The sequence below is a fragment of the Lutra lutra genome, chromosome 16, assembly GCF_902655055.1.
Source record: "Lutra lutra chromosome 16, mLutLut1.2, whole genome shotgun sequence".
NCBI lineage: Eukaryota > Metazoa > Chordata > Mammalia > Carnivora > Mustelidae > Lutra > Lutra lutra.
In genome coordinates this window covers 22,502,830-22,521,213 of record NC_062293.1, presented here as the reverse complement: position 1 = coordinate 22,521,213, position 18,384 = coordinate 22,502,830, and the positions used below count along the sequence as shown (strand labels likewise).

At 39.5% G+C, this 18,384-nt stretch overlaps 1 protein-coding gene across 18 annotated transcripts in view; it reads left to right on the top strand.

Moving 5' to 3' along the window:
* CDK12 (cyclin dependent kinase 12) overlaps window positions 1-18,384 on the top strand; it is an 84,533-nt gene that overhangs the window by 23,290 nt on the left and 42,859 nt on the right. For all 18 annotated transcript variants that reach the window (XM_047706210.1, XM_047706213.1, XM_047706212.1 and 15 more), the window contains exons 6-10: window positions 752-941; window positions 9,424-9,480; window positions 9,836-9,937; window positions 17,174-17,251; window positions 18,158-18,274. In XM_047706210.1, the coding sequence (XP_047562166.1) occupies window positions 752-941; window positions 9,424-9,480; window positions 9,836-9,937; window positions 17,174-17,251; window positions 18,158-18,274 (544 nt within the window). The remainder of the gene's footprint in view (window positions 1-751; window positions 942-9,423; window positions 9,481-9,835; window positions 9,938-17,173; window positions 17,252-18,157; window positions 18,275-18,384) is intronic.

Genomic DNA, 18,384 nt, shown 5'->3' with positions numbered 1-18,384 from the left:
TTTAAGATTTTATTTATTTATTTGACAGACAGAAATCACATGCAGGCAGAGAAGCAGGCAGAGAGAGAGGAGGAAGTAGGCTCCCCTGAGCAGAAAGCCCGATGCGGGGCTTGATAGCCAATATGGAGCTTGATAGCCTGATGCAGGGCTTGATCCCAGGACCCTGGGATCATGACCTAAGCCGAAGGCAGAGGCTTTAACCCACTGAGCCACCCAGGCACCACTCAGTTCTTAAATATTATGAATTTCACCAGTAATTTATACTGTATATACTGTGCTATCCCTGACATATTATGTGAGTCCTATTAAATATAACTGAGGTAAAGACTTAAACAGAAGTAGCCATAGACAATATTGGCATAGTAACAAATGGGCATAGTTATAACAAATAAAACTTTATTTTACAGTGACAAACAGAATCCTAGATTTGGCCTAAAGCCTGTAATTTGCCAACTGACTTAAGATCGTAGAAGACTAGTAGTATCAACTTGATCAGGGCAGTTGTTCTCCTCAAGTAAATAGATCAAAGAGCATTGGGTTAAAAGTCAGAAGATTAATAAGATAGTATTTCTGTTATTTGTTATTAGAAAGGGCAAGTTATTTAAGTTCTCTGAGTTTCTTCATTTATAAAATTAAGTGGTTGTTTCAGAGAGCCTTATGGTGCACTCCAAAATTATATTAAAATTTGAGGCATTGTTATTTCAGTGTCCTTTTCCTATTGTTTTTAATTTTCTTTTTCATTTTTATATAGGTGCCTTTTACCTTGTATTTGAGTATATGGACCATGACTTAATGGGACTGCTAGAATCTGGTTTGGTACATTTTTCTGAGGACCATATCAAGTCATTCATGAAACAGCTAATGGAAGGATTGGATTACTGTCACAAAAAGAATTTCCTGCATCGGGATATTAAGTGTTCTAACATTTTGCTGAACAACAGGTAATGTAGTAACCAAATAAGGTTAACCATTTTCTCCCTCTCTTCTGACCCAGCTGGTTAGTTGGGGTTACAGGTAGACCCAATGATGCAGTTTTTTGCATTTACATACATCTGATGATTGTACTATAGGAACATCTTACGATAGGGTTATTCTTAGGAGCAGAGTCTTGAGACTTGTTGGTAAGGAATTAACAAAGGTAGGATTGTAAAGGTTTTTTAATTGCAAACGTTTTATGAAATCACTCACATCCTACAGGAATATTCAGAGAGCTTTTGCCATAGTTAGTAAATATTATTGTGGTTCTTGGCAAATTAAAACACACGTTGAGTTCTCAGTGAAATTCTCTCTTGTTTAAGTGGGGAGAAACATGCCTGCCTTATAGCTGTTTTTGAGACTTTCTCCGTTATCAAATTTCAGAGTAAACACAGGTGTAGCTGGTGGTTGACCTTTCTGCCAAGCACTTACTCCCAAGTCTGATACTATTGAAGTTATACCAGTGTTTGGTTCTTTAGGTAACTGGGCTGTTTATAGCCATCTTTGTCTGATTCACCCATTTTTTAAATACATTTCCGTTCAGTTATATTTAACAAATACTACTATCTGTATAGAGTTATAGAATGATTATGAACTTATTTCTCATCTTTGTGGAGTGATATAACCAACTACACAGAGTTGCCCAGGCACTGTCCTGGTTCTACTTATTTATTTTAAGTTTGGGTTTTTTTTTGTTTTGTTTTGTTTTTTTTAAGAGAGCAGGCAACCAGGAAGAGGGAGGGGCAGAGAGAGAATCTTAAGCAGGCTCCATTCCCAGCACTGAGACCAATACGGGTTTAATCTCACACACTGAGATCAGGCTGTGAGCTGAAATCAAGAGTCTTGTACTTAACTGACTGAGCCACCCAGGTGCCCCTAAATTTTATTTATTTATTTATTTAAAAAAATTTTTTTTTTAGAAAGATTTTATTTGTTTATTTGACACAGAGAGAGAGATCACAAGGCAGCACAGCAGGCAGAGACAGGGGAAGCAGGCTCCCTGCTGAGCAGAGAGCCTGATGGCGGGGTTTGATCCCAGGACCCTGAAACTATGACCTGAGCTGAAGGCAGAGGCTTAACCCTCTGAGCCACCCAGGCATCCCAAGATTTATTTTTTATTTTTTTAAGATTTCATCTATTTATTTGACAGAGACACACTGAGAGGGGGAACACAAGCAGGAGGAGTGGGAGAGGGAGAAGCAGGCTTCCTGCTGAGCCGGGAGCCCGATGTGGGACTCAGTTCCAGGACCCTGGGATCACGACCTGAGCTGAAGGCAGCCATTCAATTACTAAGCCACGCAGGCACCCCAGATTTTTTATTTTTAAGTAACCTCAACACCCAATGTGAGGCTCAAACCCAGGACCCCAGGATTAATTTAGCCAGCTGGGTGCCCCTGTCCTAGTTTTAGCACTGGAGGTCCCACATGAGATAGTTGGTCCATAGAAAGCTTAGAGTTTAATAGGAGAGCTAACAAATCACTCAATCCAATAAATATTTATTAAGACTCCTACCCACACACACACATGTGATGTCTAATTAAGTAATGTCTCAACCCCAAGATCAAGAGTTGCATCTCTACCCACTGAGCCAGCCAAGTGCCCCTAAGCCCCACCCATCCCTACTTTTTTTTTTTTTCCTTGAATCTGGGAGCATCTGGGAAGATGCAATTTTGATGAGTAAATAGGAATTTATCAGAAAGACATACAACAGAGGGTTAAATTTCTAAGTAAAAGAAATTACATGGGCAAAATCACATAAATAAGAAAATTAACGTGTAGTATTTGGGAAAAATGTAAATAGGTAAATATTACTAGAGCAAGAAGAGTGAAGCACATAATGATGAGATGAAGCTGGATAGTTGCGAGGAGCCAATTTAAGGATCTTGTATATCTTGCTAAGGAACTTACACTGTCTGTAGAGGAAAGCCATTGAGTGGTGCTGGTTTGGTTCGTTTTTTGTTTTTAAATTATACACTTAGGGGCGCCTGGGTGTTTCAGTCAGTTGAGGATCCAACTCTTGATTTCAGCTCAGGTCATGATCTCAGGGTGGTGAGATCGAGCCCTGTATCCAGCTCTGTGCTCAGGTTGGAGTCAGCTTGAGATTCTCTCCCTCTGGCCTTCTCCCTGCTTGCTTGTTCATGCTCTCAAAAAATAAATTATACAGTTAATTTGTATTTTAAAATTATACCGTTAATGCATTATTTTAAATTATTTTCTATGATATATATAATTATTACATATTGTCATACTTAAAATACTTTGTGAGACAAAACATGATGGTAAAAGATTATCCTGTCAGTATCTCTGTACCCACAATTTTCATTAGAGCTGGATTTGGTTAATCTACATCCATAGTAATATTGTTTCAAGAACTTAATGATGGTTATCACCTTGCAGCATTCTGGACTATAGCATATACTTGTCTTGGTTCCTTTTCTTCTCTAAGGGGGATGTCTCAGGTCAGGGAATAAACTGCAGTCCTGTTTGGTGACCTTTCTGTTAGGTCAGGCCCCCTCCCTGTCTTCCCATATTCAGGAAGCTGAAGAGATTCTAGACTAAACTGAACTTCCTCTTCAGGTTGCTAAGCAGGATGCAGGAGTCTTGTGATCTAATCTGATCCATTCAGCCTTTGCTCTTGCCCATTTGGCTCTGTTTACATAGAGAATTTGGGGTGAGATGACCTGGAGAAAATGGTAAGGAGCCCTCACCTGGACAAGGAAGTGAAGGCAGTTGATGAGAGAGGGAGGAAAGCAGAGCTGGGCTCCATGATGTTCATTATATCTTCCTTACACAAATATAAATGAGACCAAGTCATTTTAGGTGGTGGAGAGACACAATTAGTCTTCTCTTTTAGAAAAATCACTAAATGGTCATTCTAATATGGTGTAGACTAGAGGCAGGGAGACATATTAAGAATATGATAAGAAATTGTCCGTGTTTCAACTAACCAAGGCCTTTCTAATAGAGATGGACAGGATCAACTTTGTGGATCAATAGACTTTGGTGAGTAAATGAGTGGTAGAAAATGAATGAGAGTACTTTAATAGAACTCACAGATTTCTGACTTAAGAAAATAACTAGATGGGTGGCATAATGATCAATATAGGTAATGTAAAAGGAAAAGCAGGACAGGTGAGTGAAGAGTAAATCCCTTTTGGATATGGCTGTTGCATATCCAGGGTAGTGATATCTCATAGACATATGGTCACATTGAAGTTCCAGACTAGCAGTATAGTTTAGGAGTTACAGTAGAGAAAAAGTGTCAGAAGATGGAACCCAAGGGAATGGTCAGAAAGATACAGGGAAAATGAGGAAATACCATGAACCTAAAATAGTCAGGTTTAGGAGCACCTGGGTGACTTAGTTGGTTGAGCATCTGACTCTTGGTTTTGGCTCACGTCAGGATTTCAGGATCCTGAGATGGAGCCCAGTGTCTCGCTCCAGGGGCACTCAGTGCAGAGTCTGGTTGAGATTCTCTCCCTCTGCTCCCTGTCACACTCACTCTCACTCTTTCTCTCTCTCTGTGTCAAATAAATAAATCTTTAAAAAAAAAAAAAAGGTTTAAGAAGGGATGGTCATATATATCAGGTGATGCAGCAGATGATAAAACCAGAGAAGGAATCTGAAAATTAAAAGGTCAGCATTGACACTGTGTGGTAAGTTGGTGGGTAGCACAGTTAATGGGAAGGTGATGGTAGGTGTGTCTTTAAGTTTTACTATTTATTTATTTATTTATTTAAAAGTTTACATGCATTTATTTGACAGAGTGAGAGAGGGAACACAAGCAGGGGGAGAGGGCAAGGGAGAAGCAGGCTTCTTGCTGAGTAGGGAACCTGGTGTGGGCCTCCGTCCCAGGACCCTGGGATCATGACCTGAGCTGAAGGCAGACACTTAATGACTGAGCCACCTAGGTGCCCTACTTTCTTTTTTTTTTTTCTTTTAAGATTTTATTTATTTATTTGACAGACAGAGATGACCAGTAGGCAGAGAGGCAGGCAGAGAGAGAGGAGGAAGCAGGCTCCCTGCCGAGCAGAGAGCCCGATGTGGGGCTCGATCCCAGGACCCTGGGATCATGACCTGAGCCGAAGGCAGAGGCTTTAACCCGCTGAGCCACCCAGGCGCCCCCCTACTTTCTATTTTTTAAGGATACAGAGGTTTGAGCATATTTAAATACTAAGGGAAAAGAAAATCAGTAGGGAGAAATTGAAGATTCAAGAAAGAACAAAAAATTAATTAAAAAAAAAAAAGAACAAAAATAATTTAAAGGATCAAAGTTCTAGAGGAGATGGAATCAAGGTCACAGGTTGTAGTGGCCACAATTATAGGTGTTGATTATCCTTGAACAAGAGAAATTGACACACTTTTTCTGTAATTGAAAGAAGAAAGGTTATATATGTATATATATATTTTTTTTAATAAAGCCTCTTTTTTTTTTTTTTAAGATTTTAGAGAGAGAGATCACAAGTAGGCAGAGCAGCAGGCAGAGAGAGAGGGGGAAACAGGCTCCCTGCTGAGCAGAGAGCCTGCTGTGGGCCTCCATCCCAGGACCCTGAGATCATGACCCAGGTCAAAGGCAGAGGCTTAACCCACTGAGCCACCCAGGCACCCCTATATATGTGTATATTTTAAAGATTTTATTTATTTATTTGAGAGAGAACACAGAGGGAGAGAGAGGGAGAAGCTGACTCCCCGCTGAGCTCCAACTCTGGGCTTGATCCCAGGACCCCGAATTCACCACCTGAGCCAAGGGTATGCACTTAACTGAGCCACCCAGGCCCTCCAAAAGGAAAGTTATAGGTGCAATTAAGGTTATATGGGTAAAAGGATGTCAAGTAGCTCCCACCTGATGATTTCTGTTTTGTTTTGTTTTGTTTTGTTTTTTAAAGATTTTTTATTTATTTGTCAGAGAGAGAGGGAGAGAGAGCGAGCACAGGCAGACAGAATGGCAGGCAGAGGCAGAGGGAGAAGCAGGCTCCCTGACGAGCAAGGAGCCCGATGCGGGACTCTATCCCAGGACGCTGGGATCATGACCTGAGCCGAAGGCAGCTGCTTAACCAACTGAGCCACCCAGGCGTCCCTGTTTTTTTTTTTTTTTTTTTTAATTTCCTTTTTTTTTTTTTTAATTTTAAGACTTTATTTATTTATTTGAGAGACAGACAGAGATAGCAAGAGAGCCTGAATGGGGAGGAGAGAGAGAAGCAGGCTTGCTGCCGGTTGCAGAGCCGGATCCCAGAACCCTGGGATCTTGACCTGAGCCAAAGGCAGATACTTTACTGACTGGGCCACCCAGATGTCCTACGAAGACTTCTCTTTTTAATGAAGGAGGTCATTTACTGGAGATAAGAGGGTAGATTACAAAATACTCTAGGTGCTTGGTGATGTTTAGGTCTAGCCTAGCTTTCCGTAACTATGTATCTCTTGCCATTTTAACTTTTAGTCCTATGTGCTTTCAGGCCTGGATCATCTCAGGTTCTAAGAGTGAGGATGCTGAGAAATTGGAGGAACTCTTTATGTCTCATTGGCTCAAGTCAGCTAGTCCTTTTCTTTTTGCTTTTCTTTGAATTTGCTTGTAAATTGAACTTAAAATGACATGATGTTTGGGGCAGGCAAGTGAATAAGGTGCCCAGTGATCTTTACTAGGAATGATAAGGGTTGGTTTAATTTTTTTTTTTTTTTTAAGATTTTATTTATTTGTCAGAGTGAGCACAGGCAGACAGAGTGGCAGGCAGAGGCAGAGGGAGAAACAGGCTCCCTGCCGAGCAAGGAGCCCGATATGGGACCTGATCCCAGGAAGCTGGGATCACTACCTGAGCTGAAGGCAGCTGCTTAACCAAGTGAGCCACCCAGGTGTCCCGGGTTGGTTTAATTTAAAATTGTATAGCCAGTAGTTACTTTGTATGTATATATATATATATATTTATTTATTTAAGATTTTATTTATTTATTTGAGAGAGAGAACATGAGCATAGGGGAGGAGAAAGGGGGAGGGAGAAGCAGACTCTCCGATGAGTGGGAGCTGGATATGGGGCTCAGTCCCTGGACCCTGAGATTATGACCTGAGCTGAAGGTAGACACTTAACGAACTGAGCCACCAGGTGCCCCAAATTACTTTGTTTTAATATTTTGTCCCATTGCTCATAATTTGAGGGGCACCTAGCATAGCCTTTTTTTTTTTTCCTATGGTTTCACTTTTCTATCTGATCTCAGCTATCCCTAGTACCTTAAAAAGAGTGAACTGGCTTTTCATTACCCAAGAAGTTACACAAGCAGTAAATGTGAAAAATTTAGATAAATATGATTAATCCCGAATAGTTAATAGTTTAAAAAGTTTTCTGACATTTTACATTATAGTTTATTAAAGTATTACTTGACATCACTGTCAAGGACAGAATACTTAGGAGAGTGAAACTTATGTGTGATCCCTTTAAGGGCATGGTTCTCAAAATTGTGGTTCTCGGGGATACCTGGCTGGCTCAGTTGGTTAAGTTCTGCATTCAGCTCGGGTCTTGATCCCTGGGTCCTAGGATCCCCGTATCGGGCTCTTTGCTGGGCAGGGAGTCTGGTTCTCCTCCTCCTACTGCCTGCCACTCCCCCTGCTTGTGCACTCACTCTCTCTGTCTCAAATGAATAGATAGACTCTTAAAAAAAAAAAAAAAAAAAGTGGTTCTCAGACCAGCAGCATTGGCATTATCTTCTGTGGGCTTCTTAGAAATGCAAGTTGGGGGGCGCCTGGAGGGTTCAGTGGGTTAAGCCTCTGCCTTTGGCTCAGGTCATGATCTCAGGATCCTGGGATTGAGCCCCATAGGGCTCTCTGCTCAGCAGGGAACCCGCTTCCCCCCTCTCCCTCTGCCTGCCTCTCTACCTACTTGTGATCTCTCTCTCTCTCTCTCTGCCAAATAAATAAATAAAATCTTAAAAAAAAAAAAAAAAAGAAATGCAAGTTCAGGGGTACCTGAATGGCTACAACTTTTTCTTTCTCTTTTTTAAATAAAATTCTTTTTTTTTTTTTTTTTTAAGATTTTTGTATTTATTTGACAGAGCGAGAGAGTGAGAGAGCACAAGCAAGGGGAGCAGCAGAGGGACAAGGAAAAGCAGGCTCTCCGTGCTGAGCAGGGGGCCTGATGTGGGACTTTATCCCAGGACCCTGAGATCATGATCTGAGTCAAAGACAGATGCTTAACCCAGTGAGGCACCCAGGCACCCCTAAGGGTCTGACTCTTGATATTAGCTTAGGTCTTGATTTTAGTCATGAGATTAAGCCCCATGTTGGGCTCTGTGCCAGGTGTGGGGCCTACTTTAAAAAAAAAAAAAAAAGAAAAGAAAAATGAGCCACATCTTCTGAATTGCATCTCTGGGAATGAAGCCCAGGAAACCTTTAATAAGGTTTCCAAGTGATTCTTATTTCATATTAAAGTTTTTGAGAACCCATCTAAGATTATAGTTGTATATTTTTATGGTATAGGAAGTGATGGCAATATGTTGGTAAAAGGGGCCTCATTCATCATAAAATTGTGTGCTCAGTTCAAAGTCATGTTCTCTGAAAAAATCTGCTATAGCCATGGTATTATTGTGATTTACTTTTTATTATGAAAAAATAAATTACAAGGAAAAATTGAGACATTAATATAGTAATTAACATGTACAGTTAGTATTTTATTATATTTGCTTCCTTTCAAGTTTTCTGCTTGAATTATTTTTTTTTTAAAGATTTTATTTATTTATTTTTATTTGACAGAGAGAGATCACAAGCAGGCAGAGAGGCAGGCAGAGAGAGAGGAGGAAGCAGGCTCCCCGCCGAGCAGAGAGCCCGATGCGGGGCTCGATCCCAGGACTCTGAGATCATGACCTGAGCCGAAGGCAGCGGCTTAACCCACTGAGCCACCCAGGCGCCCCTTGAATTATTTTAAAGTAAATTACAGACATCATTATGTTCGACCCTAAATGCTCCAGAAGATTATTACTGATTATCTTCTAACACTCAGTTCATATTTTATGTTTTTTTCACTTACGTTAAAATGTCCTTTAGATAGCTGGTCTGTTCAAATCAGATCAAAGTTTATAAACTGGATTTGGTTGTTAGGCCTTTTAAATCTCTCTTAATCTAGAACAGTTCATTACGTTTTTCCCCAATAATAAACATTTAATCTAGCAGGTTTTAGTGACTTATTTGCCAAGAAATAAAAAAAAAATATTTATGTAAGGGTCAAATCCAAAAACATAGTAGTACTCAAAAAAGAAAGCCATAAGGCTTTGTAAACCAAAGTAGTCAAAAGAGGCTTAATCTGGAAGAGTGACCGACCATTAAGAACCAGGACTAAGAGAACATAGGTTAAAATTTCGTTATTGTAATTCCTTTAACTCCTAAATTCATGCCTTACTGTTTAGGTATAATGAGGAGGCTGCTTTTGTTACTTTTATAAAAATGATTTTTTTTTTTTCCTTTTACAGTGGGCAAATCAAACTAGCAGATTTTGGACTTGCACGGCTCTATAACTCTGAAGAGAGGTGAGGCATTCCTCAGAATTACCTGTGTGAAAAAGAATCCTTTTTATTCTTGGATATTCTAATATTCTGCAAGTTGCAATAATTTTCAGAGTTTCCTAATTTTCTAAATGTGTCATTTCTGTCTAAATTCTTGAGTCAGCCTTAGACTGAAATAAATCAACCCAAATTGGAATGCAAGTTACTTTTTTATCTCCTACCGTCTGTCCAGTTCACTTTTGAACTATTAGATTGCTATGGAGCTGTTTTGACAATCCCCTTTTCAAGTTCTATTTGCATTTACTTGTACAAGTTTTTTGTTTTTTTTTTCCATCAGAACCCATTGTAAACTTATGTCATGGTTGTTTTTACATTTCAGTCGCCCTTACACAAACAAAGTCATCACTTTGTGGTACCGACCTCCAGAACTTCTGCTGGGAGAGGAGCGCTATACACCGGCCATTGATGTTTGGAGCTGTGGGTAAGTCTGTGCTTTCTCTTTTGGTTGTAATTTACATGTTGAACTTGTACCTGTTTTCTCTCTACAATGGCTTTTTATAGCTTTTTTTAAGCTTGAAAGGATGGGGATAAACTTTTAGCCAGAATTCAGAGAAATCTGTTGAATATTTCCTTTTTTTAAAAGATTTTTATTTATTTATTTATTTGACAGAGAGAGAGAGATCACAAGTAGGCAAAGAGGGGGAAGCAGGCTCCCCACCACGCATAGAGCTCAATGCGGGATTAGATCCCAGGACCCTTAGATCATGACCTGAGCCGAAGGCAGAGGCTTAACCCACTGAGCCACCCAGGCACCCCTGTTGAGTATTTCCTAATAACAGAGACATACTTTTTTTTAAAAAACATTTCCCCAAATGTCTTTTTCTTTCTTTTTAACTGAGTTTGAATTAAGGTCCAAATACATTCAGTTAAGGTCCATAGATTACAATTGATTGTTTCAGGTCATTTTTTTTTTTTTAAGATTTTATTTATTTATTTTTAAAAAATTTTTATTTATTTATTGGACAGAGATCACAAGTAGGCAGAGAGGCAGAAGAGAGGGGGAATCAGGCTCCCTGCTGAGCAGAGAGTCCAATGTGGGGTTCGATTCCAGGACCCTAAGATCAGGACCTGAGCTGAAGGCAGAGGCTTAACCCACTGAGCCACCCAGGCGCCCCCATCTCAGATTTTTTTTTTTTTAAGATTTTATTTATTTATTTGACAGAGATCACAAGTTGGCAGAGAGGCAGGCAGAGAGAGAGGGGGAAGCAGGCTCCCTGCTGAGCAGAGAGCCCGATGTGGGGCTCGATCCCAGGACCCTGAGATCACAACCTGAGCCAAAGGCAGAGGCTTTAACCCACTGAGCCACCCAGGCACCCCTCAGGTCTTTTAATTATAGCTTCTTCCTCCATCTCTTGGAGGAGCCTCCGCATCTTACAATTTTGTTAGAAGAAACTGGATCATTTGTCTTACAGAGTTTCCCACAGTCTGGATTTTGCTGATTACATCCTCACTGTGTTTTTTGTTGTTACTTTAGCGTGGTCTCTGTCCCTTTTTATTTCCTGTAAATTGTAGGTGAATTCAAGTTTGATTACCAATCACCCACTGACCCTGAAACTACTTTACAGGTGGTTTTGTGTAATTATAGCCAATAAGAGATCAAAGTTGGGGGTAGGAGGCATTGGGAACCTCTGCCCAGAGTACAGACAATAACTGGATACATTATCTGTAGAGAATTTAAAAGCAATAAAATAATCCACTACAAATTAGTGTGCTTTTTATTATCAGATTATAGAGGCAGTTCTAAACAATGTATGCTAAAATATTCATTTGTAAAAGGGCAGATTTACACACACACACACACACACATGCCCCACTTTATACAATATACAGTTATCTCTTTTTTTGAAGTGTTATCAGTTATTAATGATTGACTGTCACTCATTCATTTATGATTGTTTTGTGATGGTGATATTGTAATTATATTATTCCTTCCTGGAATAAAGAGAACATCTATTTTACTAACCCTGGGTACAAATCCTATAGAAAAAGTAGAGAGAGAGAAAGCTTTAATTCTTTCATTTTATTTACGAGTTTTAAAAAGATAATGAGGAGGGCACCTGGGTGGCTTGCAGAGCCTGATGTAGGGCTTGATCCCACGACCCTAAGACCATGACCTGAGCCAAAATCAAGAGTCAGATGCTCAACTGACTGAGCCACCCAGGTGCCCCAATTTTTTAATGTGTTTTAAACTTATGATTATCATCTTATTCCTATTTACATTTTCTAGTCTTTGGCCCACAGAAGTTTAGTGGGTCCTTCCAACACTCCGAGCACTTGATAAATAGCCTTGCTTGTTTTCTGGTTCCAAGCTCGTCCTGTTCATTTCACGCCCCACACCTGGAATCAGCCATTCTCTCAAGAGTCTTTTTTTTTTTAAAGATTTTATTTATTTATTTGACAGATAGAGATCACAAGTAGGCAGAGAGGTAGGCAGAGAGAGGAGGAAGCAGGCTCCCTGCTGAGCAGAGAGCCCGATGTGGGGCTCGATCCCAGGACCCTGGGATCATGACCTGAGCCGAAGGCAGAGGCTTTAACCCACTGAGCCACCCAGGCGCCCCTCTCAAGAGTCTTAATTCCTTTTGGGAAAATGATATTTAGAGACCACAATTTGTGTTAGGAACGTAGACATTTTGGGGGTGCCTAGATGGCTCAGTGAGTTAAGCATCTGACTTTTTTTTTAAGACTTTATTTATTCATTTGATGGAGAGAGTGAGAGCACGCACAAGCAGGGGGAATGGCAGAAGGAGAGGGAGAAGCAGGCTCCCTGTCAAGCAGGGAGCAGGACACCGGGCTCAATCCCAGGACCCTGGGATCATGACCTGAGCCAAAGGCAGACACTTAACTAAGCCACCCAGGCGCCCAGACATGACCCATTCTATACACAGATAGGGAACCTGGACTTTAGGTTTAAGAGAGCTTGCCCTGGGTCTCCTGGCGGTGGAATTATAGAGCTCACATTTGAACCCAGACCTTTTGGGTGATTTCATTATATGTCACTGTAGTGTTTAAGTCTCCCAACACACACATAATTTCCCCCTTACCTGAATGGCCTCACCAGCTGTTCCACCCCAGCCACCACTGACCAAGCACCTATATACTTCTTCCTGACACTTATGTAAATGCCGGCCCTAGGAGGTAGCAATTATAGTTGTTGGGTTTTGTTTTTCTTTTACTGTAGGAAGATACACAGATGCCTAACCACCTGAGACACCCTGGCACCCCAACAGCCGACTCTTGGTTTCTGCTCAGATCATGATCTCAGGGTTGTGAGATCATTTTATGTTTTTAAGATTTTATTTATTTGAGTGAGGGAGAGAGAGAGAGGAGAAAGCACACGAGCAAGGGGAGAGACAGGAGAGAGAGAAGCAGAGTCACCACTGAGCAGGGACCCCAATTGCGGGGCTTGATCCCAGGAACCTGAGATCATGACCTGAGCCAAAAGCAGACATTCACCAACTGAGACACCTGGGTGTCCTGGAAGTTAGTTAATTGTTTTTGATACTGTATGATTTATGCGTATACATTCTGTCCTTGACCTCTATATCTTAGGGTTCTGACATAGATACTTGCAAGTGGAGCATATCCTTTTTTTCCCATTCATTCCCTCCTGTATTGATGTCAGTCTTTAAAAGGAGCACTGCAGGGATTTTATTTCAAAATTCAAAAGGGTGATGGATAAGGAGAGCATAATCTCTATGGTAGCCTACCCAACTCCAATGAAGCTTTAGTTAAATTTTACTAACTCAAGCTGGGTGTGTTTGTGTTCTGGACTATTTGCTTTAACAGTATTAGCATTTAAATTGTCACAACTAGGCTCTAAAGTTAACGCCCCATTAAGATTCACAGGGAAAGTTCATAGCTCCGTTGGTATTATTATTTCAGTGAGCAGCCTGCCACCTCAGTGTAGTAGCAGAGTGTTGATTACATAATAATGTCTTCCCCACCAAAGACCTAGAAACTGAAATAAAAGAAAACAAAACACAAGGAAATTAAAATTATAGATTAGACTTTAAAGCCCAGTAACTTCACTAAATTAAGAATTTGCTAGATGTGAGCTTACTACTTCAGTAATCCGTGGATATCTCTGTGAAGGAGAAACTAGAAAAACTAGTACAACAAATTATGCCTAGATTCTGAAAACCACCTGGGTTTCTTTTTTTTCTTCCTTATGTTACCAGTTGTGACAACACTATTTGGAATTTGATTTAGTGGTTAATGTTGGAAATAGAGTTAAATTTTGCTTTTTTATATTTTTAAAGATTTATTATTTTAGAAAGAGAAAGTAGAGGGAGGGGTGTAAGGAGAGAAACTCAAGCAGACTCTGCTGAGTGTGGAGTTTGACGTGAGGATCAATCCCAGGACCCTGAGATCATGACCCAAGCTGAAATCTAGAGTTGGATGCTTAACTGACTTAGCCACCCAGGCACCCCTGCATTTACTTTTCTGATTTCTGGATAAGGTTTGAGTGAATATAAAGTAAGAATTTGTCATTTGAGGGACACCTGTGTGGCTCAGTCAGTTAAGCATTTGCCTTTGGCTGAGGTCATGATCCCAGGGTCCTGGGATGGAGTCCCACATCGGGCTCCCTGCTCAGTGGGGAGCCTGCTTCTCCCTCTGCCTGCCACTCCCTCTGCTTCTGCCATTACACTGTCTCACTTGCTCTCTCTGGCAAATAAATAAAATCTTAAAAAAAAAGAATTTGTCATTTGAGGTTAACAAATGCTAATAGAAAGGTGCTAATAATTTTGAAAACTAGATTTGTTTTGCTTCTCAAATTTAGTTAAGCTAAAGAATTCAGAGTGAAATGATAAATACTGCTTTTGTATTTGTAAATGTGATTTCAAAACAGACCAGAGAAGAGATTTTTTTATTCATTTTCTTTGTTTTCCCACTTTTCAAAAAAAAATTTTAGGAATACAAAAATGTAGAGTATTCATGGCTTTTTTTTTTCATTTGTTTTGAATTTATATTGATAGGGATGATAGGTTAAATAGGTGATGGAAATGAAGGAGTTCACTTGTGATGAGCACTGGATGTATGAACATGTTGAATTACTATATTGTACACCTGAAACTAATGTAACACTGAAAGAAAACTAGATTAATTTTTATATAATTTCATATGTACGGAAAGTTCCTAGAAAAGTACAAAGATGGGGGCACCAGGTGGTGGGTATTGTAGAGGGCACGGATTGCATGGAGCACTGGGTGTGGTGCAAAAATAATGAATACTGTTATGCTGAAAAAATAAAAAAACTGAAAATAAAAAATATATATATATATTAAAAAAAAAAGTACAAAGAACTTTAGTATAGCCTTCATCCATATTCACTAAAATTTTTTAACCTTTTGAAGTATATAATAAACTGCGTATGTTTAAAATGTACAGTTTAAGTTTTGACATATACACCAGTGAAACCATCACCACAACCAAGATAATGATGACTTCTAAAAGTTTCCCTCTGTTCCTTTGTAATCTCTCTTTCCTGTCGGGACTATCCCATTCCTAGGCAACACCTATTCTTTCTATCACTGTAGATTGATTTCCATTTCTAGAATTTTATGTAAATGGAATCATGCAGTATATGTTCTTTTTCCCTCTGTATCTTTTACTCAGCATAATTATTTTGAGATTTTTCATGTTAGATTCACTAATTGTTAACATCTTGCCACATTTGCTTTTATGTTCGTGTATGCACACCCCATCTTTTTTCCAGAACTGTCCAAAAGTAGTTGTATATATCATACTTTTCCCCTTCTTACTGTTTAATGTACATTCTTTTTTTTTTTTTTTAAAGATTTTCTTTATTTATTTGACAGAGATCACAAGTAGGCAGAGAGGCAGGCAGAGAGAGAGGTGGGGGGAAGCAGGCTTCCCACTGAGCAGAGAGCCTGACTCGGGGCTCCATCCCAGGACCCTGGGATCATGACCCGAGCCAAAGGCAGAGGCTTTAACCCACTGAGCCACCCAGGCACCCCTAATGTACATTCTTTTAAAGATTTTATTCATTTATTTGACAGAGAGAGAGTATAAGCAGGGGGAGCTAGAGGCAGAGGGAGAGGGAGAATTAGACTCCCCGCTGAGCAGAGAGCTCAGTGTTAGACTTAATCCCAGGACCCTGGGATCATGACCTGAGTCGAAGGCAGATGTTTAACCACCTAGTCGCCCTTGTGCTCACTTCGGCAGCACATATAATAACCATCTAGTCGCCCTTCATGTACATTTCTTAAGAACAAAGATATTCTCATGTATAATCACAGTACCATTATCAAATTCAGGAAACTTAACCATGATACACTATCTTTTAAGTCATATAGCTTACATTCCATGTTCTTATTTTTTTAGTATACTAATAATATGCTAGAAACAATACCTCACCTCATAGAGGATTTAATCCAGTATCGTGTATTACATTTAGTTCTCTCCTTTTTTTTTTTTTTTTTAACTTTTTAAAGATTTATTTATCTTGGCGAGAGAGTGCATGAGTGGGAATAGAGAGAATCTCAAGCAGACCCCATGGTAAGCGTACGGAGCCCAATGCAGGGCTGGATCCTAGGATCCTGAGCTGAAACCAAGAGTCAGATGCTAACTGTGCCACGAAGGCACCTCTAGTTCTCATTCTTTACTCTGGAACAGTCCTTAGCCTTTGTCTTTCGTGACATTCACATTTTTGGGGTTTTTTGTTTTGTTTTAAGATTTTATTTATTTGACACAGAGAAAGAGAAATCACAGGTAGGCAGAGCAGCAGGGAGAGAGAGAAGCCGGTTTCCCTGCTGAGCAGAGATCCTGATGTGGGGCTCCATCTCAGGCTCAGGACCTGAGCCGAAGGCAGACACCCAACTGGCTGAGCCACCCAGGCACCGCTAGATCTCAGTCTTTACTCTGGAACAGTCATTAGCCTTTGTCTTTCATGACATTTACATTTTTGAAGGTCACACTAGCTCTAGCTACTATATAGATTCAGATTATAAAGTTTTGGCTGGAATATTCCATTAAGTGTTAAGTTACCATGTTTGTATTTATGTAAACCCTTTTTCCCTCTTATTGGTGATGCTAATTTTAGACACTTAAGGTGTTTTCTTTTTCCCCATTAAATAGTTACTAGTTTTCCTTTTGTAATTAAGTAATTTGTGGAGACATATCTGGGGACTTTGTAAGTATTTCAGTATTATTTTGGAAGACATTTTCAAAATGGGAAAGACATTTAAGCATAATGTGTTTGAAAGTCCTGTTGAAACTGATATCTGATGACAATAAGAGGGCAATAGTATATTGCATATTCTATAGAACAAATGAATGGAAAAGCTAATTTCTTTATAGAAACTGCTGAGCATCCTTGTAAAATTGAAGTGTGAGTTTTTTTAGTCTTTACTTCCTTAATTTACAATGGAATTGATAGAAAAGGATTCTGTTCATTTTCTCTGCTTATAGACTTTATAGGTGGCAAAAATTTGATCGCCTGGCAAATATAAATTCTTTATACTATCTATTCTCACTTCAAGAAATATTTTCTTTTACAAAACTCAAGACACTGCAGTTTGGAGCTTATTTACAACATGGTATATCAGATGCAGCCAGATAGACTACAAAAGTCTATTGAGACACAGGTTAGGCTCCAGGGATATCTCTCTTGACCTCTCAGTTTTGCTCTTTCTAGATGCATCCTTGGGGAATTGTTCACAAAGAAGCCTATTTTTCAAGCCAATCTGGAACTGGCTCAGCTGGAGCTGATCAGGTACAGCTGTGCATGTGCTCTGGGTGCCCAGGTGTGATAGGTGATCTTATTTTCTAATTTCTAATATTTTTTGTTCATTCTACTAAGTAAGTTTATGCTTCTTATGTCCAAGTAAGTTTCTTAGTCAGATTCACCACGTATTTTGTCATGGGCTGTAGATGTAAAGAAGTTGTAATCCCCTTTTTTAGGTCTTACTAAAGTTGTTACCTCTTAGGTTCCCCCTTTTTAGACTTTTTAGATCTTTGCATTTTTTTTAAAATTCTTCATATTAAAGCATGCCATTTTCAATGTGGCTCTTTCATTCCTAGGTTAGATTAAGATCAGATTAATTTAGCAAACACTGTTCCTGTTCTATAACAAATTCCTTTCTCTGTTAAACTTTAGGATTTAGAAATATATAAGATAGGTCCTTGCCTTCAAAAAGCTCAGAATTTAGTAAGTGATAAAGCATGTAAACAGATAATTAAAGGTAGCATATAACTCATTATTTATTAAGCATTAAATTCAGTTTTCTATCAAAATTTCTTAGCCTCTCTTCTGCCAGTTTTCCCTATAGGGACATTATAGGATCAGCTTATCACTTTGAAATTAATACTATCTGAACAGAACAAAATTGATAATGAAAATCTTTATGGAGGTTTAAAAAAATGTTTTACAAAACCAAGTGTATGGTTAATTTTGGATTCTTTTGCCAGATTTTCTCTTCACTGTCTTGTAACCAGTTGTTTCCTATTCCTTCTTTTCTTAAAGCAGTGAGGTCAGGTTTTATCTTTCTGCATGCCCTCTAATTTAATAAGCCAAGATTCCCCCAGACTTCAGGAGGTAATAATTTCTGCTTCTTTAATCTCCAGAATTCACAATGCTGACTCACTCACTTCTTGTTCTGGCTTTTTGCTTTGTTTTCAGTCGACTCTGTGGTAGCCCTTGTCCAGCTGTGTGGCCTGATGTTATCAAGCTGCCCTACTTCAATACCATGAAACCGAAGAAACAATATAGAAGGCGTCTACGAGAAGAATTCTCTTTGTAAGTTTGGCAAAAATGTACATCTGGTTTCTGTGTTTAGCTGGTGTTTAGACTTGACTTTCTCCTGGCATAGGGAGTTAATGTTGTCAACTTTTTATGGCAGCACACCA